Genomic DNA, 25,102 nt, shown 5'->3' with positions numbered 1-25,102 from the left:
CTAACTTACACATTTTCCAATTAATAAGACAACTACTTTAATGACCTTTTGATAGATGGGGGTACTGCAATGAGCAATGCCCTTGGCCTGGATTGGCCGCTGTCATGGACAGGATGCTGGGCTCGATGGACCCTTGGTCTTTTCCCAGTGTGGCATTACTTATGTACTTATGTAAATGTGAAAACAAAAACAGCGTCCCAATAGTACAAGACATACACTTTGCTATAAAGAGCAGATTTAAAGCTGTTTTTTTTCACATTTAACTTACACATTTTGGCATGAAGCAGCAGTAAAATGGCTGCCGATTCCACCAAAACAGGTCTTGCTCCAGGCACCACACAGCAATGTCCACCACCATAGGGGTTAGAGCACAATCTAGTGGAAAAGTAGCCTAATGGTTACAGTAGTGAGCTGAAAACCAAGACAAAGTTCAAATCTCCCCCCCCCCCCCCCCCCGACTCCTTATGATCTGGGGCAAGTTACTTAACACTTCATTTACTCAGGTACAAACTTTGGTTGTAAGATTCTGTGGCTAAGAAAACATCTACTGTATCTAAATGTAATTCTGCTTTAGCTGACATTCATCTTTTACTTGCCTGCTCACAAGCTAGGCCAACTGCACTGGCTGCCATGTTATAGCACCTGTGACTTACCTGCTGAGCTTTACCTCGCTTTTCTACAGACATTCTGGTAGCAAGAAGAGGGTGAGAAGGTGGCTTATCACTTCAACAACTCCCTCCCTCTCCCCAAGCCTAAATTAAAGAGATGTACGGGAGCGGAATCCCCTCCAGGGCTGCAGGGATCCCACGGAGATGAACCTGGTTCGCAGGGATCCCGCAAGGATGGACCCAGGTCTTGAGGGGGCCCTGCACGACAATCTGAGCTTTGCCTCTCCTTCCCTGAGCCGCAGGGTGCCCCCCCCAGCACATACCTCAAGCCACCCTGGTGGTCTAGTGGATTATTCGGGGCAGGATAGATCCACAGTCTTTCCTGCCCGCTGCTGCTGACCCTCTTGTTGCTGCATTGCTTTTTTAAAATGGCTACCAAGACTTCCACTGAAGTTTTGCAAGGCCACCGCTGAAAGTCTCGGCAGCCATTTTAAAGAAGATGCGGCCGCAAGAGGGGCAGCGGCCAGGAAAGGCTGGGGATCTTTCCTGCTCCAAAGAATCCACTAGACCACCAGGGTGGCGTAAGGTATGTGCCGGGAGGGCACCTAGGGCTGGAGAAGAGGTCTGGAATATGTGAGGGAGGGAAGATACTGTTAAAAAAAAAAAAAAAAAAACACCTTCCTCACCGGATCCTTGCGCACTCAAAACAAAGCAAAAAAACCTATGAGCTACTGCATCCACGTTGTCGTTTTTTATTGTTGGTGGAATTTTTATCTAATTTCACTTTGATTTTCAAACATGCTGGCTTGTGCATATGGATGTTCGCAGAGGAAGTATAATAATGGAATAACTTTTTATAAGTACAGTAGTAATTTATTATAAATAGTAATCAGTGTGTCATTTGGAGGGGCTGGTTAAAGGGACATCCTAGTACTGTTATATTTGTGCAGAGATTTGTTTCTCCTAGTAAAGGGCTCCTAAAGCAGACATCATGTTATGAGAATCAGGTGCTCAACATTCAGAGTTTCTATCCATCTATCTATTTACTTATTTATGGAATTTATATCCCACATTAAACATGAATTAGGTTGAAACCTGGGAGCATTTAAAATCAGAACTTAACTGGCTAAGAACTGACACCGCTCCGGCACACCCTCAAAATAGCTGCTTTCAGGTTGGGCATTATCTGGTTAAGCGCCACTAAAAATACCCATTTAGCCCTGAACAGCCAATTTAAACAGCCAAGAGCTTCATTTTGAATATTGGGCCCTTAATATCTATAAACCATGTTAAGTACAATTAGTATAATTTTCTAATCTTTCATTTTAATATTTGATTTTTGTTTTCCTCTTTATTCAAAATTTCCAGGGAATTAGCATTTCTAGACTTATCTGTCTTGATATAACTGAAATTCTTCGGTTATCTGTTTGGTGAAAGTGTCACATCTACCGCCCATAATAAAGTTACAAGATTTAAAAAAAAGTTTTATGAAAGTGAAAAACAGATTGCTTGCCTTTGGTTGAGCTGTGTCCCAGTTGGATTCTCTTGCTCAAGAAAATAGTCATATCTTTTTCTAGTATAGCTCCTCTGTAGAAAGTTTCATGCTGATCTTTCATATCAGAACAAAAGTCAGATTGACGCTGAAATTAAAGGAATCCTGACATAAAAATGTCCCTCTTGAATAGCAGGAGTGCTGGTACAATCATAAAATAAGACTTCCAATGCTATTTAAAAAAAAAAAGAAAAAGAAAAAAGCCTAGGCAAAAATATTTAATTAACTGATGGAGGAGATACACACAATGATGGTATGTATATACTAATGAAATTAATTTGGTGCTAAAAATCTATAATTTTTTTATAGCAGGTTGTTTTTTGTAAACGTTTGTGTTTTCATAGTTAATTTCCAGAAACTGCTATAACATATTTCCACAATAGCTGTACCTTAATTTTTAATGTTTTTGTTTTGTTTTTACTTCTAGCAAAATATGAATTCTTCTGAAAAGACTTGACATACATTAATTATTCCTTAATTGCAATGGTCTTCTGTTTGTTTTGTAGCCGTCTTGCAGGGAAGCTGTTCAAGATTCCCTTTAACTGTCTGTGCTCCAGGCCCCTGTAAAATGTCAGTCCTAGTAGCAGCCTCTATGTGTTGTCCTAGGGCAAGAGTAATATGAGCTTGAAGTCACCAAAGAATTGCAGCAGTGATCAAATCTCTCCAGATTCCAGTTGCCAGAAATGAGTATCTGTTCAGATTATAATCTGGCAGCTACTAAGAAAAAGATTTAAACATCTACTAACAACCATTCCTTAACAGCATTTGTTTTTTAAATATTTCTTCCAAACTTGAAAAATACAAGTATAAATTATTGAATCCTGTGAGTTGTAACCATCAGCTATTTCTGCCACAATTCTGGTGGGCTTTTTTTTCCCCTCCTTTCTTGTATAAAATATGTGTATTTCAACACATTCCCCAAACACAGAGGTCAGAAATCAGTCTGCATTTTCTGAAAGAGATTCTATGAGAGATTCATAATCTGCACACTCTTTCAAACACTGTATCATTTCATGTAGCAACTCTTCCCCATACATAAATAGGTCAATGCCATGCAGTGACCTGCCAATTCTGTGGTCAGTGATCCGGTCCTGGGGAAAGTTGTATGTCCTGATCTTCTCAGATCTTCCTTTGCTTCCAATCTGTCAAACATGCAACAAAAATGGTGGTTTACAACACTTTAGAATCACATCCTCTTGCAAGCTCACAAAATACCAAGTGGTGTCCTTGGCTTGAGATAATAGATGCACCTATAAACAGATTAGCACACTGAACAGAGAGCAGTAACCTATTCACCTCTGTCAGATTTGGCACTGAGATTCCATTCATTGCAGACTTACAAGATGGCACATACCCCTTCCTTTCATGAAGTTTCCTGTTTGACAAGGGTAAAATGTAGCTTTTGTATGGGCAGGGCTATCTGTCTCCTGCAATTCTGAGAGAGGGACCACAAAATCTGGTCCTGTTTGTGGAACTGATAAATCACCACAGAAATTCTGCAGGAACATCCAGACAGATTTTGAGTGGGAGCAGAAGGCAGTGCTGTAATTGAATACCCACTCTGCTCTCAATATTGGGTGGGACAGAGAGAGGTGGTTTATAGCAGCACTTGGGATCAATCAATATTAAGACAATTGTCATCAAGTGAAAATCATAATTTCCTTATCCTGTTAGACCAGTCCAGACTAACTTATTTCTTCCTATCAGTGGATGGGCACAGAGACTTGAAGATTTCTATGATATCATCAGTATAACAGGTGGTGCAGCCAGGAATATTCCCAGTATTTCTTTGCCTCCAACATATGGTGCAAATGCAACAGGTTTTCTTTTTGCCCCCTGGGTGCAGCCCATAGCCTGCAGCCCTTGAAGCTGAGCCTCGGCCTAGGCACTGCTCCCAGGAACTGGTCCACTGATCTTCCTCTGGTTGAGTGCAGAGGTACCTTTTCCTCCAGGGCTCCAAGTTCTGGCCCATTGTCTTCACTTGTGAGACCAGCTGGTCCTAAGGGACTTCTTCCAGCAGGGGTGAGCAGTATTCCCCTCCCTTCTACCATGCTTTATCCCCTGGAACCCCCCTGTAGACTTAAAAAAAATGTACTGTATTTTTACACATATAACACACGTAAACTGTGAGTCTGTTTAAAAATAAAATGGTATAGCTTTATTTTTAAAATGGTATAGCTTGCTAAACCAGTTTATTTTTCTAAAACGTGCTAGTTGCCAAACTAACAAGCACGTTATATGCATGAAAATACAGAAATAGGGTGTATTATTTTTCTATCAGCTTTCCCTGTTTGTTTCAACTTACAAAAAAAAAAAGCAAAGTGTTGATGTGGATACCACTTGTTAATTTAAACAGGCAGGCAGAAGGATGACTAGGGCAGGCTCTTGGTAGGCTCCAAGACTGCTGTTAATTACTTTTTCCTCAGTGGGGGGTTCTTTGTTAGGCAGTGTTCATGCCTGGAGGCAGACACTGCAGGGTACATGGAAGCCAGCATGTTAGTAGCACAACCAGCTCCTACTGCCCCATTTGTGACAGGGAAGGTTCTGGCACCATCAGGGAAGTCTTCATTGCAGGTTCTCTTCAGCTCCCCTGCCCGCCTGGATGCCATGAATATACCAGTGGCCAGGCCCCAGTGCAGGAGCACATGGCCATCAAAAACCAGACTGTTGCTCCACCCCCCCACCCTGCTGAAACTCACAATAGCACCAACTGCCAACTATGGCTATATCAAAAGAAGCCTGACCGCAGAAGACCCAGCTCAGCACCAGTATTAAAACAATCAGCAATAAACTACATAAAAAAGTTCCGCTTCCTAAGGCTGCTCAGACATTGGCAGACAACAGATCCCTATAGCTGGTGCTGAAAGAAGGGAAAAAGGCCAAAGACAAGCTATAGCATAGTAATTCCTCACTTGAGTCTTCTAAGTGGGGCCTGTCTCCTACTGTACAGAACCCTGAGGCCCCACTGGCAAAGATGATTACCCCAATGATACTGCTCACTCCTGAACCTGAAATCCCCTTGTGGGTCCCAATGGCACAGAGGCTGGCAGGGCTTTTCTTCTTCTGATGCAGAAATATATTGCGGATAGCTCCATCACCCTGTACAGTGCTCAGCTGAGCTTATCCATCTCAGCTCCTTCACCAGAGTTTAGCCTACCTTCCTTGCAGGTCATAAACCTCCATCTGAACTGGAACCCGAGACATGGTCCTCACCCTTCTGCACTTACTCCTCTCCTTGTCACCATGCATTCTCTAGCCAGGGTAACTCCTGAGTGTTTACACGGGGTAACTTACAAGAGGATGACGCTTCCCTCCATCCTCTTAGCCCCTCCTCGCCACTGCCTGCTCCCATGCAAAAGGACAGAGGGTGAATGGAAGATTACACCTACTCTTGCTATCTACAGAAAATATCTAGGATGCTGGAGTTAGGCTTTGCCCAGATGCCTAGCAATCCATGAAACTTCCAAGCAATCCTGTAGAGCACCTATTGAAGTCAAAGCCATCCTGGTGCATCAGGTCCTTCAAGATCTTCATTTACGAATTGGCAAACACCTATGTCCATTCCTGTGAAGTATAGGGTCTATAAGACTCCAAGTCATGACCGACCACAACTGCTGCACCACTCATTTGTTTCTGAAACAGCTGTCAAAAAGTCTGACTTCCAGATCTCACCTTATTATGACATTTGGAAAAAGAATTCTAGACACCGTCATTTAGTTCACATATTATACATACAATCACAATGAGCTGTGGTGTCAATCAGTCCCCGACAAACAGCATGGCTTAGGGTGGCAGGGCTTCATGAAGACTTGCATGACAGACTAGCCAATGCTTCCTGTCTTAGAGATAACCTTTTTGAAGACAAAGTTAAGGATGCCATTTAATAAATTAAACATAATTGCTTGATGTTGTCTTCCCATCACAGATTACCTCAAATCAGCTATAGATGATCATACCATCATCAGTTTTTTCAGCAATTCTACCCAAGCAGATATTTCCAGACACACGCTAGACCTGTTTCACAGAGACAGCCTGTGTAGTTCTATGCTTAGAAACAGAGGCCATGCATGTGTAAGCAGCCCATTACAATATCTACTGCTACCATTAAGCCTATATCTGCTTTTTGACCTTGGCCACTAGGAAGCAGGCGTCTCCACTTCAGAGAAGCCTGGCATGCAGTCACTGCTGATCACTTGGTCTTAAGATTCATTAGCCAGGGATACATGCTGAATTTTATCCACCACCTCCCTACTTGCAGGCCCCAGTAATCAATCATCAAAAATCCTCTTCCATCACATTTCCACCCTGGCTGCTGACCTCAATTCATTAATATGCAGCAGAGCAATGGAAGAGGTGCTTCCTTCTCACTAGATGACCAGATTCTACTCCGACTTCTTCCTTATTCCAAAGGAGTTTGGAGTTCTCAAACCGACTGTCGATCTTCAGCAATGCAATCTCTTTCTCAAAAGATAAATTCAGGAAGAATTCTCTTGCTATAATTCTTTTGCTGCTTAGTCTCAATGACTGGTTAGACTCTCTCAACTTCAAAAATGTTTACACAAACATTCCCATTCAACTAAACCACTGAAAATATCTGTGGTTCATGTTCATCAACATACATTACCAGTACCAGGTGCTTCCCTTTTGGTCTCGTCAGCATCCAGGGTATTCGCAAAGTGCCTAGCAGTGGCAGCAGCGTACTTCCACAAGGCAGTCATTTCATGTTTCCCTGTCTTGATGAGTGGCTCATTAGAGCTCCAAGGACCAGGCCTTTGGTACTCTAAGAGTTACCATAGAAGTTCACCAAGTACTGGGATTCCTGATCAATTTTGAAAACATCAGCATAGTCTCTAATGTTCATTGGCACCAACCTGGACACTTGAGCAGCAAGGCATACTTGCCACTGAGAAGAATGCAACTGCCTCTACAAAAGTCAATAGATCTGCTCATACTTTTCTGTTTGCTGGGAACCATGGTGGCCACTGTTCATGTTGACATGCTAGAAAGATTACAGATGTGACTCTCTCACTGTGGTATTTCAAACTCTACTGGGACCAGAAACAGCAGCCTCTCTCCAAACCACTCTAATTACGTCTGCCCTCAAGCAGTCCTTCCAATGGAAAGTTTGAGTACAGAATGCCCTTTTAACCTCCACAGCTGCAGATAACATTGGTGACCAATACTTCCCTGCTGGGACGGGGTACGTATATGTTGCACCTACAGATTCAAGGTCAGTGGTCCCTTTAGAGGAAAAAGCCTCCAATTCAGAGCAATTTTCTATGCCATGCAGGCTTTCATGCCCTAAATTTGGCACACAATCAAATTGCCATGTTTTATGGTTCAGGATAACTAAGTCTATGCTAAGAGGCTGCCCACACTTGGTACCTCGCATCCTCTATCCCAGTAGTCCAGGCTGCATACCTTTCAAAGCCAGCTTGAGCAGGAGGTTAACAAAAGGAGCAAGGAGCCACTAGAGCAATGTGCTTGATGAAAAGCCAAATTTATTGAGAAAAGACCCGACTTGGCCAAGTTGCGGATGAAGCTTGCTTCAGGGGTCATCAAAATCTCATAAATTCTTGAGACCCAGTGGTCTTACGGTGATAATAAGGAACTCCTTTTTAAATCTGGTGCAACAACCACCACATGTATCAATGTCTTCAACAAGCCTTTAATGCTTCAGCTCTGGGCATACAGGCTTCTGTCTATAGCAGTTATATGGCCAAAGCTCTTCTGTGGGGGATGCAATTGCCCACTCTCCAGTTTGGAGTTGGGGATCACATAGCAGGAGTAGACGATACTCAAGTGGATTTTCTCAGCAGGCACCCCCTAGGCCTGGGGAGAGTCCTTTGGCTTTTCAGATAATAGAAGATTGCGTTCTGGCTGGACACCATAAGACTGAAGTGAGGAATGCCACAACAAAGTGTCTGCATTTCTTCTTCACAACAAAGTGTCTGTAGTTCTTCAGCAACAGGAAAGAGCAGGTTTCGGTGGCGATCAATACTTTTCAACAGCAAAACAGAACAAATCCTCACAAACCAACACAGATGATCAAACACAGCGAAGATGACAACAAAACTACACAAAGTCAGTAATGGTGCTGTCACTACTTTAATCAAAACAAGGCACGACTCAACATGGACCTGTGTTTTGGCCAACTGGCCTGCATCAGGAATCTAATGCCTTTAGAGTTGTTGGATTCTATATCAAGCAATGTTAGTGATCCTGCCATAGGCACACTTGCCTCAGCTGCTGCTCTCCAAACTTCAATCAAGTGCTGCAAATCAGATCAGGAAAAAATGTTTTGTAGCACTGCTCAATGAATTAAGGAAACCATAGGAGCTATTTAACACCTCAATGACAAACAGATTCCAGTGGGTCTCGGAGCTCACACGACTAGAGCTCAGGCAACTTCTTGGATGGAAGTTTGAGTTGTCAGCCCTGAGGGTAACTGCAGAGCAGCCACTCAGTCCCCACTGCTTCTTTTGTGAAATATTACAAAATTGACGTTCAAGCCACAGGAGATTCTGCCTTTGGCAGAGCTGTGTTGCACAGTGTCTTGTCTTTCTCCAACCCAGCAGGCTAAAGTTTTGATACATCCTGTCAGTCTGGACTAATCTAGCAGATTGATTAAAAAAAAAAAAAAGAGAAATTTACTCTTACCTGATATTTCCTTTCCTTGAGTCCAGGAATTACCTGAGAAGGCGGCGGATCCATGGTAGTTCTCAGCTTCAAGGTGGCCTTTCTTATTCATTATACACAGTTTTCTTTAATGTTCTGAGATCTGTAGCGGGTTCTGCCATGTATATAGTTTCCTTTAGTTAATTCTTAGCTTTGATATCAATATATTGGGAATATTCCTGGCTGCACCACCTGTTTTGTTGATGTCATCAGAATCTTTAAGTCTCTGCCCTAATTTGCTGACAGGAGACAGAAACCATCTGACTGAACTGGTGTAGCAGGATTCAAGGAATGGAAATTAAAAGGGTAAATATGTCCTATAATTATATTTCCCACTGATACTACTACACATATTTATTACACAATGGTGCATGCAATCAACTAAAATATGTTTGGAATTTACATATTAAATACAAGAATGTAAAGAGTTTTGAAGAACAATGTATTGCAAATTACTAACAAGTTGATCCACACTGTTCTTCAGATACACCCACATCATTTTCTCTCGATAAGCAGTTTTCATTATTATGTTTAATTTTTTCAACTAGGTCCTGAACTTCCTACTTGCTCCACTTAAACTCAATACATTTTCTTTTTCTATGCAGATAAGGAATTTCTTCAAAATATTTCCAGATAAAGCAAAGTTACTTACCTGTAGCAGGTATTCTCCAAGGACAGCAGGCTGATCATTCTCAAAAGTCGGTCGACGTTCTGCGTTGGCCCGGGAACCAGCATAATAAATAGCAAAAAATTTGCTACAGCCTTGTGACACATGCTCCTTGCTCAACTGCACATGTGCGGAGTGCCTTCCCGCCCGCGCTCCTCAGTTTAATAAAAAAGCATAAAGAAAAATAAAAAGAGACAACTCCAAGGGGAGGTGGGCGGGATTGTGAGAATGATCAGCCTACTGTCCTCAGAGAATACCTGCTACAGGTAAGTAACTTTGCTTTCTACTACTACTACTACTAGCATTTATATAGCGCTACCAGACGCACGCAGCGCTGAACACTTGACATAGAGAGACAGTCCCTGCTCAAAAAGCTTACAATCTAGGTAAAACGGACAGACAAGACATTACGGGCAAGGGAAATTACAGGGTAAAGAGGAACAGGGAGGAGGAGGGCAAATGAGTAGCGGTTAGGAGCAAGGGAATTACAGAGTAAAGAGGAACAGGGAGAAGGAGGGCAAATGAGTGGTTAGGAGTCAAAGGCAATAGTGAAAAGGTGAGCTTTCAGCATAGATTTAAAAACAGGTGGAGATGGAGCTAGACGTATGGGTTCAGGAAGACGGTTCCAGGCATAAGGTGCCGCAAGACAAAAGGAACGAAGTCTGGAGTTAGCGGTGGAGGAGAAGGGGGACGACAAGAGAGATCTGTTCAGAGTGGAGTTCACGGGGAGGAATGTAGGCAGAGATGAGAGAGGAGAGGTAGTGAGGGGTCATAGAGTGGATGCATTTAAAGGTCAGCAAGAGGAGTTTGAACTGTATACGGAAGCGGACAGGGAGCCAGTGAAGTGACTTGAGGAGAGGGCTAGTGTGGGCAAAACGATTCTGGCGGAAAATAAGTTGAGCTGCAGAATTCTGGACAGATTGGAGAGGAGAAAGATGATTGAGCGGAAGACCAGTGAGAAGTAAATTGCAATAGTCCAAGCAGAAAGTAACAAGGGTGTGAATAAGGGTTTTGGTGGCGTGTTCAGAAAGGAAGGGGCAAATTTTGCTAATGTTGAAGATAAAAAAGCGACAGGTTTTGGCCATTTGTTGAATATGAGCAGAGAAGGAGAGAGAGGAGTCGAAGATGACTCCAAGGTTACGAGCCGAGGAGACAGGGAGGATATGAGAGCCATTAACAGAGACAGAGACAGAGAATGGGGGAAGAGGGGAGGAGAGTTTAGGGGGAAAAATGAGAAGTTCAGGTTTAGCCATGTTTAATTTGAGATGGCGTTGGGACATCCAGGCAGCAATGTCAGAGAAGCAGGCAGAGATTTTGTCCTGGATTAAGGCTGAGATTTCAGGGGTGGAGATGTAGATATGCGAGTCATCAGCATAAAGATGGTAATGAAAACCATGGGATGAGATCAGGGCACCAAGGGAGGAGGTATAGATGGAGAAAAGGGGTGGTCCAAGGACAGAACCCTGAGGCACACCTACTGAAAACGGGAGGGAAGTTGAAGAGGATCCACCAGAATGAAAACTGAAAGTACGGAGTGAGAGGTAGGAGGAGAACCAGGAAAGAACAGGGCCCTGGAATCCAGGCGAGGACAGCGTATCGAGGAGTAAGGTGTGGTCAACAGTGCTGAAAGCAGCAGATAGGTCAAGAAGGATGAGGATGGAATAGAGACCTCTGGATTTAGCCAGAAGCAGATCATTAGAGACTTTAGTAAGTGCAGTTTCAGTAGAGTGAAGAGGGCGAGATCCGGATTGAAGTGGGTCAAGAATAGGTTGAGAAGAGAGAAAGTCAAGGCAACGGCGGTGAACGACGCGTTCCAGTAATTTGGAGAGGAAAGGGAGATGGGGCGATAGTTGGGGGGACAGGTAGGGTCAAGTGAGGGTTTTTCAAGGAGTGGAGTGACAATAGCATGTTTGAAGGTCGTAGGAACAGTTGCAGTGGAGAGTGAAAGATTAAGGATGTGACAGATGACATGGATGATAGTAGGAGAGATAGTGTTAAGTAGGTAAGTGGGGATGGGATCAGAGGAACAGGTAGTACATTTAGAGGAGGAAAGAAGGGCAGTTTCTTCAGTAGAAACTTCTGAGAAGGAGGAGAAAGAAGGAGAGGGAGGAGAGTAGGGGGTGAAGACTAAGGGAGAGAGAGGTGGGGAGGGTTTGGATGAAAATTCAAGGTTGATCTTACGGATTTTATCATGGAAGTAATCAGCTAGAGTCTGTGGAGAAAGAGAAGGGGGAATAGGAGACGGAGGTACTTTGAGAAGAGAGTTCAGCATGGCGAAGAGAAGTCAAGGATTAGAACCGAGGGAGTTAGTCAAATGGACAAGCAGGCTGGTTCATTCTCACAAGTGAGGTATCCCAGGCATCCAGGCTCAACCAAAACAATAAAACTTGGTCAATTTGGAATCGCAACAGCGAGGACATAACTGAGATCAACCTGAAACTATATAAAACTAGCTGAGAATGCAAACTGGAACAGAATAAAAACGGGCCTAGGAGGGTGGAATTGGATTCTAGACCCCAAACAGATTCTGCAACACTGATTGCCCAAACGGACTGTTGTGTCGGGTATCCTGCTCTAGGCAGTAGTGAGATGTGAATGTGTGGACTGAGGACCACGTTGCAGCTTTGCAAATCTCTTCAATGGAGGCTGACTTTAAATGAGCTACCGACGCAGCCATGGCTCTGACATTATGAGCCGTGACATGGCCCTCTAAAGTCAGCCCAGCTTAGGCATAAGCGAAGGAAGTGCAATCTACTAGCCAATTGGAAATGGTGCGTTTACCGATGGCGACTCCCCTCCTGTTGAGATCAAAGGAGACAAACAACTGGGCGGACTGTCTGAAGGGCCTCGTCCGCTCCACGTAAAAGGCCAATGCTCTCTTGCAGTCCAAGGTGTGCAAGCTGCTTTCGTCAGGGTGGGCATGAGGATTGGGAAAAAATGTTGGCAAGACAATTGACTGGTTCAGATGGAACTCCGACACCACCTTCAATAGGAACTTAGGGTGCATGCGGAGGACTACTCTGTTGTGAGTAAACTTAGTATAAGGTGCATGCACTACTAAGGCCTGAAGTTCACTGACCCTACGAGCTGAAGTAACAGCCACCAAGAAAACGACCTTCCAGATCAAGTACTTCAGATGGCAGGAATTCAGTGGTTCAAAAGGAGCTTTCATCAGCTGGGTGAGAATGACGTTGAGATCCCATGACACTGTTGGAGCTTTGACAGGGGGCTTTGCCAAAAGCAAACCTCTCATGAAGCGAACAACTAGTGGCTGTCCAGAGATAGGCTTACCTTCTACACGCTGATGATACGCACTAATTGCACTAAGGTGAACCATTACGGAGTTGTGCTTGAGACCAGACTCTAAGAAGCGCAGAAGGTATTCAAGCAGGGTCTGTGTAGGACAAGAAAGGGGATCTATGGCCTTGCTCTCACACCAGATAGCAAACCTCCTCCATTTAAAAGAGTAACACCTCTTAGTGGAATCTTTCCTGGAAGCCAGCAAGACCCAGGAGACACCCTCCGAAAGACTCAAGGAAACAAATTCTAGGCTCTCAACATCCAGGCCGTGAGAGCCAGAGACTGGATTCTGGGATGTGGAAGCAACCCCTTCTGAGTGATGAGGGTCGGAAAATACTCCAATCGCCACGGGTCTTTGGAGGACAATTCCAGAAGAAGAGGAAACCATATCTGAAGTGGCTAGTAGGGCGCAATCAGAATCATGGTTCCGTGGTCTTGCTTGAGTTTCAGTAAAGTCTTCCCCACCAGAGGTATGGGAGGATATACATACAGAAGGCCTGTTCCCCAATGTAGGAGAAAGGCATCTGACGCTAGTCTGTCGTGGGCCTGAAGCCTGGAATAGAACTGTGGGACTTTGTGATTGATTTGAGTGGCAAAAAGATCCACCGAGGGGGTGCACCATGATCGGAAGATCTTGCGGGCTACACCCATATTCAGCAACCACTCGTGAGGTTGCATTATCCTGCTCAGTCTGTCAGCCAGACTATTGTTTACACCTGCCAGATAAGTGGTTTGTAGAAACATGCCATGACGGCGAGCCCAGAGCCACACCTGAACGGCTTCCTGACACAGAGGACAAGATCCGGTGCCCCCCTGCTTGCTTGTGTAATACATCGCAACCTGATTGTCTGTTTGAATTATGATAATTTGGTTGGACAGCAGATTTCTGAAAGCCTTTAGAGCGTTCCAGATCACTCGAAGTTCCAGGAGGTTGATCTGAAGATGTCTCCTGTGTTGACCAGGCTCCCTGAATGTGAAGCCCATCTACATGAGCCACCTACCCCAGGAGAGATGCATCCATCATCAGAACTTTTTATGGCTGAGGAATTTGAAATGGAAGTCCCAAGGTCAGATTGGATCAAATTGTCCACCACTGAAGAGAGCGTACCAGATCATGGGACACTCAGATGACATCTTCTAGGAGCCCTGCGGCTTGATATGCCTGAGAAGCCAGGCTTCACTGAGCAGATCTCATGTGAAGATGTGCCATGGGTATAACATGTACTGTGGAAGCCATGTGGCCCAACAACCTCAACATCTGCCGAGCTGTGACTTGCTGCAATGTCAGAACCTTGGATGCGAGGGACAGAATGTTGTCCGACGCATCTCTGCGAGATAGGCTCGAACAGTCCACGTATCGAACAGGGCTCCTATGAATTCCAATTGCTGGACAGGGGAGAGATGAGACTTAGGGTAGCTTATTATGAACCCTAGTAGCTCGAGCACCTGAATAGTCTTTCGCATGGACTCCTGCGCATCGTCCTCCGAGGTGTTCTTCACCAGCCAATCATTGAGATAAGGGAACACATGCACTCCTAGTCTGCGTAGCGATATTGCAACATGCAGTACTGAAAGTGATGTGTTCCCAGCCGAAACCGAAGATACTTCCTGTGAGCTGGAAGTATCGGGATATGTGTATATGCATCTTCAAGTCCAGAGAGCACAGCCAATCATTTTCCTCAATAAGAGACAATTCTAGTCCTCCCTCTTCTCCCTTACCCCTGAATGATATGCACCCATATATTCTCCTTCAATCAACCCCAAATCAACACTCTCGCCTGTCCCACATTCTTCCCAGTCTCAGCTCAACGCCCACCCTCAACCAACTGCACACCCATACAAATATGCTCTCTCTCCCAAGATTGATGACCTCCAGCTGGACCTCCCCCGGTTCCCATTTCATCTTTCCGGGCCGCTCCTGCTTCTGGTACTCAGCCCGTTCACCAGCCATTGTTCATCGCTGCAGCACCGTTGGCCCTCCAGCACCTCATCTCCTGGTCGCTGCTCCACTCGTTTAGGGTGCTGGTGGTCAGTACCGAAGCAGTTTTCAACACAACTTGCACCATGTTGTTCCGGTTTGGCCAGTCCGGCCACATCTTTTCCAGCCTTCCCCGATTCTATTCGTGGCCTGCTTCTTTCTCTTGGCCTGGATAGGTATTTCACCAGCTCTCCATCATGGACTGCCATGCAGACAGTTGTCCTAGCTATTCTGAGCCGTCTCAACATCTGGAGTCTAACGAAGACCAGCCTATCTCTGACTGCCATCTTCAGATAGTCTCTCTTCCCTTTCCCTGTTTCTTCTCTCCTGTTTCATGTAATTGTATTTGTACAACATTGTAAGCCACTTTGAGTCTGCATCCCTGTGGAAAAAAGTGGGATATAAATATGTAAAATAAATAAATAAATATTTCAACCTATGCCTATTTTTCTCTCAGACCTGTGAAGCTGCAGTCTCACCCTGGGCACATGCTGATACTGCTACCTTCTTCCTCTTATCTAATTCACACAGACCTATGCCCTTTGCCTTCTCACGAGATATGGCTCAGAATCAATCCACACAGCAAGCTCTGCTTTGCTTCCTCAGGTAAAGTGAGAGGGGGGAGGTGGTTGAATTCATTGGAATCAACTTATACGCAATCATTTTTGCTATAGCACTCATACTTTTTGCTAGATACTGAAAAAGCTACTAGATCAGCATTCCAGACTGTTCAGACAGAAATTGAGCCCTGGAACAACAGTTCCATCCCTGCATCTTTTCATAGTCTATACAGAAACAAACTAAAAACGCTACACTCTGCAGAATCAAAAATAGGTAGGCACCGTGCAGTGCTGGAGATTAGAGATTTTAATGAGATGAAAAATTGAAACGAAAAATTTCATGTTTGATTGATATGTAACTCAATGTACACGAGTGTGATAAAAAATGAATTTCCTTAGCATCTCCAAAGGATTAGTCTATAGATGTGTGTTGTGCCATCTACCAGCAGGTAGAGATAGAAAGCAAATTATAACTTTGCTATATAAGGCTGCTGTGCACTAGGTTCCATTCAGTATCTATCTCCAGCAGGCAGTACAATCTCACTGTAGAGCTCTATCTCAGGTTTGGTTCATGTTGCTGTTCCTTCCGAACCAAATAAATGGCAAACACTCCATTCAAACCATCCTATTCATGATCTGACGGCAATGCCAAGGAAACAACCAATGTCAGGTTTCCAAAATGTCAGACACATTATGAACATCTGCTTCAGAATCTGGGGCTAAACCTGGATACGATTACGTGAGAGTCGCTGTCTTTTGGCACTACATCAGAATAAGCTACATTATTATAGGCAAATGTGGGATTATCTTAATTCTGAGTGGGTGAAGACAGGGGAGAAGCAGTCAGGTTAGTCATTCTAAAAGTTGAATGGTTTTGTGTTGACTCTGTTCTATGTTGACTCTGCTAAATTTGTGCACTTTGCTCCATTTGTTCAATTTGATGTTGATAGTGCTATTGTCAGGGGGGGGAGAGGGTTCGTGGGGGGACTCGTAGTTTTGTTATTTTGGGAGAGAGGGACAGATTGCTTTTCTTTTTATTTGGGGGTAATCTTTCTTATATCTGCAAATGAATGTAGTTAATGGATACCGAAGGCTAAATGGTGTTCCATGTGGTGATTATTGGGGGGCGTGCCCAACATTTCACATACAGATCCCACAATAAAATGTCCGTATTAGCATGTGATACTGAGGCAGCAGTTAATGCGGAACCACTTAGTGCTTCCTATTAGGAAGCGGTTAGTGGTCTCATGCTAACTGCGCATTAACGCACTGCACTTAACGTGTGCTAAGAGCCAAACACTCTCCATACCCATTCTCCACCCAAGCCCCTTCCAAAAAAATGGCCCTTCACGTGCGACTTACTACGCACTAACAGTAAAAATACCACATAAGATGTAACACATGTGTGTTAGTTGTTACTATGCACCAAACCATGCATTAACAGCTTAACACACTTTAGTAAAGGGCCCCATACAGTTGAAAATACAATCTATTCCCATTATTTTTTTATCCTGCCAAAACCTACCTCTGGATATGCTTCCCCTATTATTCATAACATATCTATATATCTATGCATACTACTACTACTACTAATCATTTCTATAGTGCTACTAGACATACGCAGCGCTGTACACTTGAATATGAGGAGACAGCCCCTGCTTCACAGAGCTTGCAATCTAATTAGGACACAAAAACAGGACAAACAAGAGATAAGGGAATATTAAAGTGAGGATGATAAAATAAGGGTTCTGAACAAGTGAATAAGGGTTAGGAATTAAAAGCAGCATCAAAAAGGTGGGCTTTTAGCTTAGATTTGAAGACGGCCATATCTATATCTATCTATATACATATGTATATTTTTTCAAACACCAGGTCTGCATGTGTAAAATGCAACTCACTTGCATACCTACTTCTGAAAACTGTCCTCAATATTTCATGTAAGAACTGTACCAATTCGTTCTACAAATCTATGTTGGAATGAAAGCATGCTCAATATCACACCTCTAAATGCTTTCCCCACTTGTTTTGTTTTCCTTAAGCATTGTCTATTTCTGAGAATTCAACTTCCTAACTTATGAATAGTTTTATGTGCTAATTCATAGCAAATTTGAGTCATGAGTGGAAGGCACTCCTGTCATTAACATGACAGCACTAATTTATCTACAGAGGAATCCTTACCTGAATCTTTCTAGTATTCTCTCTTCTGCTTGTTTCTTCTTCAAGTTTGATGCTATACATTTTGGCACGTAGAATCTGCAGAGCCTTCTCCCTATTCCTAAGCTGTGATCTCTCTTGTTGACATTCAGACACCACACCTGGTTATCATGCCAAAGGACATTACGTTGGTTTTAAAATTTATAGCACTGAAGCAGTCCTCCAATACAAGATTCCTCATCAAACTTAATCACAAAATGCTCCTAATTTTAGCAGACCCCCCAAAAGCTCAATTATGCTACTACCCTCAAATATCTATTCTTTATATCTAGTATGCAGCAATTTTTGTTTTAATTTTGATATTTTTATTCAGGTATTAAAAAAAAGAAAAACATTTATCCAGCATACTAACCATGTTTGGATACAGAACAGTATAAAAAATAACTGAAACACCACAAATGTAATTTATTTATTTATTTGTTTCATTTGTATCCCACATTTTCCCACCTTTTTGCAGGCTCAATGTGGCTTACATGGTACCGTAATCGGAGTTTACCGATATTGGAATGAACAAATGCAGGTTGCGATTAATATCAAGGTGATATTATGGTACAGTGAGATACATGTATGGTAAAGACAATTGGGGAGAACTTAGAAAGGGAAAGGAAGAGTTATTTATTTATTTATTTGTAGCATTTGTATCCCACATTTTCCCACCAATTTGCAGGCTCAATGTGGCTTACATTTGCCGTAGTGGCGATTGCCATTTCCGGTTAACAAAATTACAAATGGTATTGCATTAAGGTGCGTGCATACATGGTAAAGAAGAATACATTATGATATTGCATATAGGTTCGTGTGTGATAGCTTGGTCTATTTGACATAGTTACTAAAGGGTATTGCATTAAGGTGCATTCATACATTTTAAATAAGAATTCGTTATGGTAGTAGGTTGGATTGTAACTTATGTTAGGTCATCAATTACAAAGAAATCATTTTCGACATGAGATTCAAGTAATGGTACTTGTTCATTAATAGCAATGTGGTTAGTCGGACAGGTGGTAAGAGTTTGGTACTGTCTAGTTCATGATCAATCTTATTATTTAGTAATTAGGATGGTTGTTTGTGGTATGCCTTCTTGAATAGATCAGTTTTCCGTAGCCTTCGGAAGATAGCTAGGTCTTGTGTTGTTTTTATGGCCTTCGGTAATGCGTTCCATAGTTGCGTGCAGATGTAGGAGAAACTGGTTGCGTATGTGGATTTGTATTTTAGTCCTTTGCAGTTGGGGTAGTGTAGGTTGAGGAATGTGTGTGTTGATCTTTTTGCGTTCCTTGCTGGTAGGTCTATAAGGTCTGACATATAGGTCGGGGCTTCCCCATGTATAATTTTGTGGACCAGGGTGCAAACTTTGAACGCAATTCGTTCTTTTAATGGAAGCCAATGTAGCTTTTCTCTTAGGGGTTTGGCGCTTTCATATTTTGCTTTTCCAAATATGAGTCTGGCTGCTGTGTTTTGAGCGGTTTGAAGCTTCTTAATGATTTGTTCTTTGCATGCGGCATAAATGGCATTACAGTAATCTAGGTGGCTTAGCACCATTGATTGTACCAGGCTGTGGAATATTTCCCTTGGGAAGTATGGTTTGATCCTTTTAAGTTTCCACACTGAGTAGAACATTTTCTTTGCTGTATTTTTCGCATGGTCTTCGAGTGTGAGATTCCGGTCGATTGTGACTCCCAGAATTTTTAGACTGTTAGAGACCAGAAGTGTGTAGTCTGGGGTGTTTATGGTATTGTGTATATTTGTATTGTATTGTGAAGATAGGACGAGACATTGTGTCTTTTCTGCGTTTAGCTTCAGTTGGAATGCGTCCGCCCATGAATTCATTATTTGGAAGCTGTGTTTGATTTCATTTGCGATTTCGGTTAGATCATGTTTGAACGGGATATATATCGTGACATCGTCTGCATAGATGTATGGGTTGAGTCCTTGGTTGGATAGTGATTTGGCTAAAGGTGTCATCAAGTTAAAAAGGGTTGGTGAGAGTGGTGATCCTTGTGGTACTCCACATTCGGGTTTCCATGGTGTTGACGTTTTTGATTTTGAGATCACTTGATAAGTTCTTGCTGTTAAAAAGCCTTCAAACCATCTTAGTATGTTTCCTTCAATCCCGAAATAATCTAGGATGTTTGAGAGTATTTGGTGGCTGACCATATCGAACGCACTGGACATGTTGAATTGTAGGAGCAGCACATTGTTTCCGGTTGCAATTAATTGTTTGAATTTGGTTATGAGCGTGGTTAGCACTGTTTTAATACTATGGTTAGATCGAAATCCTGACTGTGATTCATGTAATATTGTGAATTTGTTTAAGTAGTTGGTTACCATACTTTCCATTAGTTTGACAATCAAGGGGATGGATGCTACTGGTCGATAGTTGGTTGTGTCGTTTAATTTTTTCTTTAAGTCTTTGGGTATAGGTGTGAGTAATATGTTTCCTTTGTCCTTGGGGAAGAGACCGTATTGTAGCATGTAGTTCAGGTGTGATGTGAGATCTGTTATGAAGCATTTTGGGGGCGGATCTTATTAGATTGCTGGGACATATATCCAAGTTGGAGTGGGTTTTGGAGAATTTGTTGATTGCTTGATTGATGGTTTCTTCAGTTAGTAGGTCGAAGTTAATCCAGATTCGATCTGCTGGATATTCGTCGGGATTTGGGTCTAGGCAATCCATAAATTTTTCATGATCAGTAGTATTAAGTGGTAGCATGGATTGTAGTTTTATAATTTTTTCATTGAAGTATTTGGCAAGGTTATCTGCCGATGGGGTGTCTGTGCTGGTTTTGGTGACTGGTGTGGTGTCTATTAGTTTGTTCACTAGTTGGTAGAGTTTGTGTGCGTCTTTATAGTCAGGTCCTATTTTGTTTTTGTAGTATGCTCTTTTAGTTTGTCTTATCAAGTATTTGTATTTTCTTTGTAGTTGTTTCCACGCATTAAGTGTCTGTTCATCTTTCATTTTCTTCCATGCTCGTTCAAGTCTCCTAACCTGTGTTTTTAGTAGTTTCAGTTCTTCATTGAACTAAGGTATTGAGTTTTTTTCTTCGTGTTGTCCTTTTTTGTAATGGTGCAATTTTGTCTAGCGTGTCCCTACATCTGTTGTCCCAGTTTAGTAGAAAGTGTTTGGAATCTGTTTGTGCTGTCCATTCATTATTGTAGATCTCTTGCCAGAATAGTACAGGGTCGATTTGGCCTCTCGTCGTGTAGGTTATGGATTCCTGCTTGAGGTGTGTACCTTTTTTCCGCCACTGTAGGGTACAGTTCAGTTTGTAATGGTCTGACCATGGTATCTCTGTCCATTTTGTATCTGTTAGTGTAAGGTTTAGGTCTGAGGATAATCTGTATGTGATGAGGTCAATTGTGTGTCCTTTGACATGGGTGGCTTTCATGCTAGGCCAGCTAAGGTCCCATAGCTGGAGGAAGTCCTTGCAATCACGTACATTGGTTGCATTAGGGTCTTCTAGGTGTATATTTATGTCCCCAATTATGATTAGGTTGGAGTTCGATACACAGGTATTCGATATAAAATCCATAAAGTGTGGTTGGCATTCTTGCCAATTGCCTGGTGGTCTGTAGAACAAGACAACATTTAAGTTGTCAATCAGGTCATTATGGTTAATTCTAACTGAAGCGATTTCATGTTTCGGTGTAATAGACTCAGCAGTAGTTGTTATTATAGTAAAGTGAGATCTGTAGATTAGTGCTAGGCCTCCTCCTCTTTTTTCTTTCCTTGTCCAGTGGGTAATTTTGTAGCCTGGGGGGCAAAGTTCCAAAATTATGGGATCTTTTTGGTCGTGGATCCATGTTTCGCTGATAATTAGTAGATCAAGGTTGTCTGTTATAATCCAATCTGCTATGGTTATTGTTTTGTTGACTACTGATCTGGCGTTTGTGTATCTCACTTGAATATTTTGGTATGGGGCTGTGTTTGGTGATGTGTGGATTTTTATTAGTTGTCGTTACGATCTTTGGTTAAGTTGTGTCGCAGATGTCCAGGTTTTTTATGTTGGGTTGGTGGGGTATGCCCTTCTGAACTAATACCATAAACAAGTCAGATACTGATTATTTAAGAATAGAATTTTTAAAAAATTGTCTAAGTGGATTGTTTCATATCTGGCATGTAAATCCACTCTATGTGGGAAAGTAAAAGATACCTTTTATTCTTCTGTAACCTGCTCAGATTTCATAGAATGTGGGATGTAAGTGTGATTGATAAAGAAGGAAAGGAAGCATACACCAGCTCTCAAAGTTTGCAATGAGGTTTTTACTTGCCTACAATGTACACTGGGCCAAGAATCCTTAAGTACAACAAAGCATAAAAAGAACACAGAAGCTTCTTGACATTACTTAAAAAACAAAAAAGCAGAAATAAAGGTCAATTATTTAAGTATATTGCAGGCCTTATGCTATGGAATAAGCTGACAGAAAAAATTACAATTGTTTTCAGATTTCCTCAGCTCTAGAAAGCAGTTGAAAACCTCGCTTAGAGGGGATAATGAAAGTTTTTAGTATTAGGTTGTGGCAGATGAAGTAGGTTGTCTTATCTGTTTGTGATGTGATATGTTATATGTTGTTATTGTAACCCGCCTAGAAATTAGTAAGTAAATAAATATACATACAGATATCTACACACACAATAGGGGTCCTTTTACTAAGGCATGTTAACAGATTTAGTGCGTGCTAACAATTAGTGCACGCTAAATGATGAAGATGCCCATAAGAATATAATAGGCATCCTATCATTTAGCACGTGCCTTAGTAATAGGACCTCATAGTGCTGTTTTGTTTGATCAAAATTTTTTTTTTTTTTTTTTTAATTTTATCATTTTACTCAATTACATTCACATTTATCACATAAATGTAAGGAAATACAGAAATTAATATAAAAAGGAAAACATTTTCTCTCAACAATATATATTTACATAATTGTCCACAATTGGAAGATCCAAGATCAGGAAAACTATCTTAAAGAAAATAAGAAAAACTCAAAATGGTTAATCTTACACTTCACATTTTCTGAGGGAGGAAGGTTAATCGGTTATTGCAGCCGGTGCAGTGGTAACTGAAGGAAGTTGCTGCAGAGGATTCTTCATCTGTTTCCACAAACTCTATAATTTCTTAGGTTCAAACAAATAAATAAAAGGAAAATAAAACACTTACAAGGGAATCGTGCTAGGAAGGTCCCACCTGGGGCAATGATTCCTGGCTGAAAAGCCAAGACTTCACACCTCCCAGTCTGCGATTCCCTTGTTGTGTCAGGAAATATATTCATCTTTGAACCCAAAAAACTATCAACCATATATCGGAAATACAATTTCAAAACGTTGTTCCTATCTAATCAAAGACGAAAGTCACTAAAGTGAATGATACATACCTGTAGCAGGTGTTCTCCGAGGACAGCAGGCTGATTGTTCTCACGACTGGGTGACGTCCGCGTCAGCCCCCACCAACCGGAAGAAGCTTCGCGGGCGGTCCGCACGCAGGGCACGCCCACCGCGCATGCGCGGCCGTCTTCCCGCCCGTGCGCGACCGTTCCCGCCAGTTGAATGACAAGCAAAAGATGAAAACGCAACTCCAAAGGGGAGGAGGGAGGGTAGGTGAGAACAATCAGCCTGCTGTCCTCGGAGAACACCTGCTACAGGTATGTATCATTCACTTTCTCCGAGGACAAGCAGGCTACTTGTTCTCACGACTGGGGTATCCCTAGCTCTCAGGCTCACTCAAAACAATAACCCAGGTCAATTGAACCTCGCAACGGCGAGGGTACAACAGAAAATTGACCTACGAAGAACAACTAACTGAGAGTGCAGCCTGACCAGAATAAATGCGGGTCCTGGAGGGTGGAGTTGGATTTACACCCCAAACAGATTCTGCAGCACCGACTGCCCGAACCGACTGTCGCGTCGGGTATCCTGCTGGAGGCAGTAATGTAATGTGAATGTGTGGACAGATGACCACGTCGCAGCCTTGCAGCCCAGTGGCTGACTTCAGGTGGGCCACTGACGCTGCCATGGCTCTAACACTATGAGCCGTGACATGACCCTCAAGAGCCAGCCCAGCCTGGGCGTAAGTGAAGGAAAAGCAATCTGCTAGCCAATTGGAGATGGTGTGTTTCCCGACAGCGACCCCTAGCCTGTTAGGGTCGAAAGAAACAAACAATTGGGCGGACTGTCTGTGGGGCTGTGTCCGCTCCAAGTAGAAGGCCAATGCTCTCTTGCAGTCCAATGTGTGCAACTGACGTTCAGCAGGGCGGGTATGCGGCCTGGGAAAGAATGTTGGCAAGACAATTGACTGGTTAAGATGGAACTCCGACACCACCTTCGGCAGGAACTTTGGGTGGGTGCGGAGCACTACTCTGTTGTGATGAAATTTGGTATAAGGAGCATGAGCTACCAGGGCTTGAAGCTCACTGACCCTACGAGCTGAAGTAACTGCCACCAAGAAAATGACCTTCCAGGTCAAGTACTTCAGATGGCAGGTATTCAGTGGCTCAAAAGGAGGTTTCATCAGCTGGGTGAGGACGACGTTGAGATCCCATGACACTGTAGGAGGCTTGATAGGGGGCTTTGACAAAAGCAAGCCTCTCATGAATCGAACGACTAAAGGCTCTGCAGAGATGGCTTTACCTTCCACACGATAATGGTAAGCACTAATCGCACTAAGGTGATTCCTTACTGAGTTGGTCTTGAGGCCAGACTCTGACAAGTGCAGAAGGTATTCAAGCAGGTTCTGTGCAGGGCAAGAACGAGGTTCTAGGGCCTTGCTCTCACACCAAACGACAAACCTCCTCCACTTGAAAAAGTAACTCTTTTTAGTGGAATCCTTCCTAGAGGCAAGCAAGACACGGGAGACACCCTCAGACAGACCCAACGCAGTGAAGTCTACGCCCTCAACATCCAGGCCGTGAGAGCCAGGGACTGAAGGTTGGGGTGCAGCAACGCTCCGTCGTTCTGCGAGATGAGAGTCGGAAAACACTCCAATCTCCACGGTTCTTCTGAGGACAACTCCAGAAGAAGAGGGAACCAGATCTGACGGGGCCAAAAGGGCGCTATCAGAATCATGGTTCCGTGGTCTTGCTTGAGCTTCAGTAAGGTCTTCCCCACCAAAGGTATGGGAGGATAAGCATACAGGAGGCCGGTCCCCCAATGGAGGAGAAAGGCATCCGACGCTAGCCTGCCGTGTGCCTGTAGTCTGGAACAGAACAGAGGCAGCTTGTGGTTGGTCTGAGAGGCGAAAAGGTCCACCGAGGGGGTGCCCCACTCTCGGAAGATCTTGCGTACCACTCTGGAATGAAGCGACCACTCGTGCGGTTGCAAGACTCTGCTCAGTCTGTCGGCCAGACTGTTGTTTACGCCTGCCAGGTATGTGGCTTGGAGAAGCATGCCGAACCGGCGGGCCCAACTCCACATCCCGACGGCTTCCTGACACAGGGGGCGAGATCCGGTGCCCCCCTGGCTTGTTTGTGTAATACATTGCAACCTGATTGTCTGTCCGAATTTGGATAATTTGGCAGGACAGCCGATCTCTGAAAGCCTTCAGTGCGTTCCAGAT

General features: G+C 43.3%; 1 protein-coding gene across 2 annotated transcripts in view; it reads right to left on the bottom strand.

The window, feature by feature from the left end:
* Positions 1 to 1,693: 1,693 nt before the first annotated feature.
* The window catches only part of MTRF1L (mitochondrial translational release factor 1 like), a 72,401-nt gene continuing 48,992 nt past the window's right edge, over positions 1,694 to 25,102 (bottom strand). For both annotated transcript variants that reach the window (XM_030195506.1, XM_030195507.1), the window contains exons 6-7: positions 17,522 to 17,658; positions 1,694 to 3,302 (exon numbers count right to left, since the gene is read on the bottom strand). In XM_030195506.1, the coding sequence (XP_030051366.1) occupies positions 3,099 to 3,302; positions 17,522 to 17,658 (341 nt within the window). In that variant the 3' untranslated portion in view covers positions 1,694 to 3,098. The remainder of the gene's footprint in view (positions 3,303 to 17,521; positions 17,659 to 25,102) is intronic.

This window comes from Microcaecilia unicolor, chromosome 3 (assembly GCF_901765095.1).
Source record: "Microcaecilia unicolor chromosome 3, aMicUni1.1, whole genome shotgun sequence".
In the NCBI taxonomy this organism is placed as follows: domain Eukaryota; kingdom Metazoa; phylum Chordata; class Amphibia; order Gymnophiona; family Siphonopidae; genus Microcaecilia; species Microcaecilia unicolor.
The sequence above is the reverse complement of the archived record's forward strand: the minus strand, read 5'-3'. Positions and strand labels throughout refer to the sequence as shown.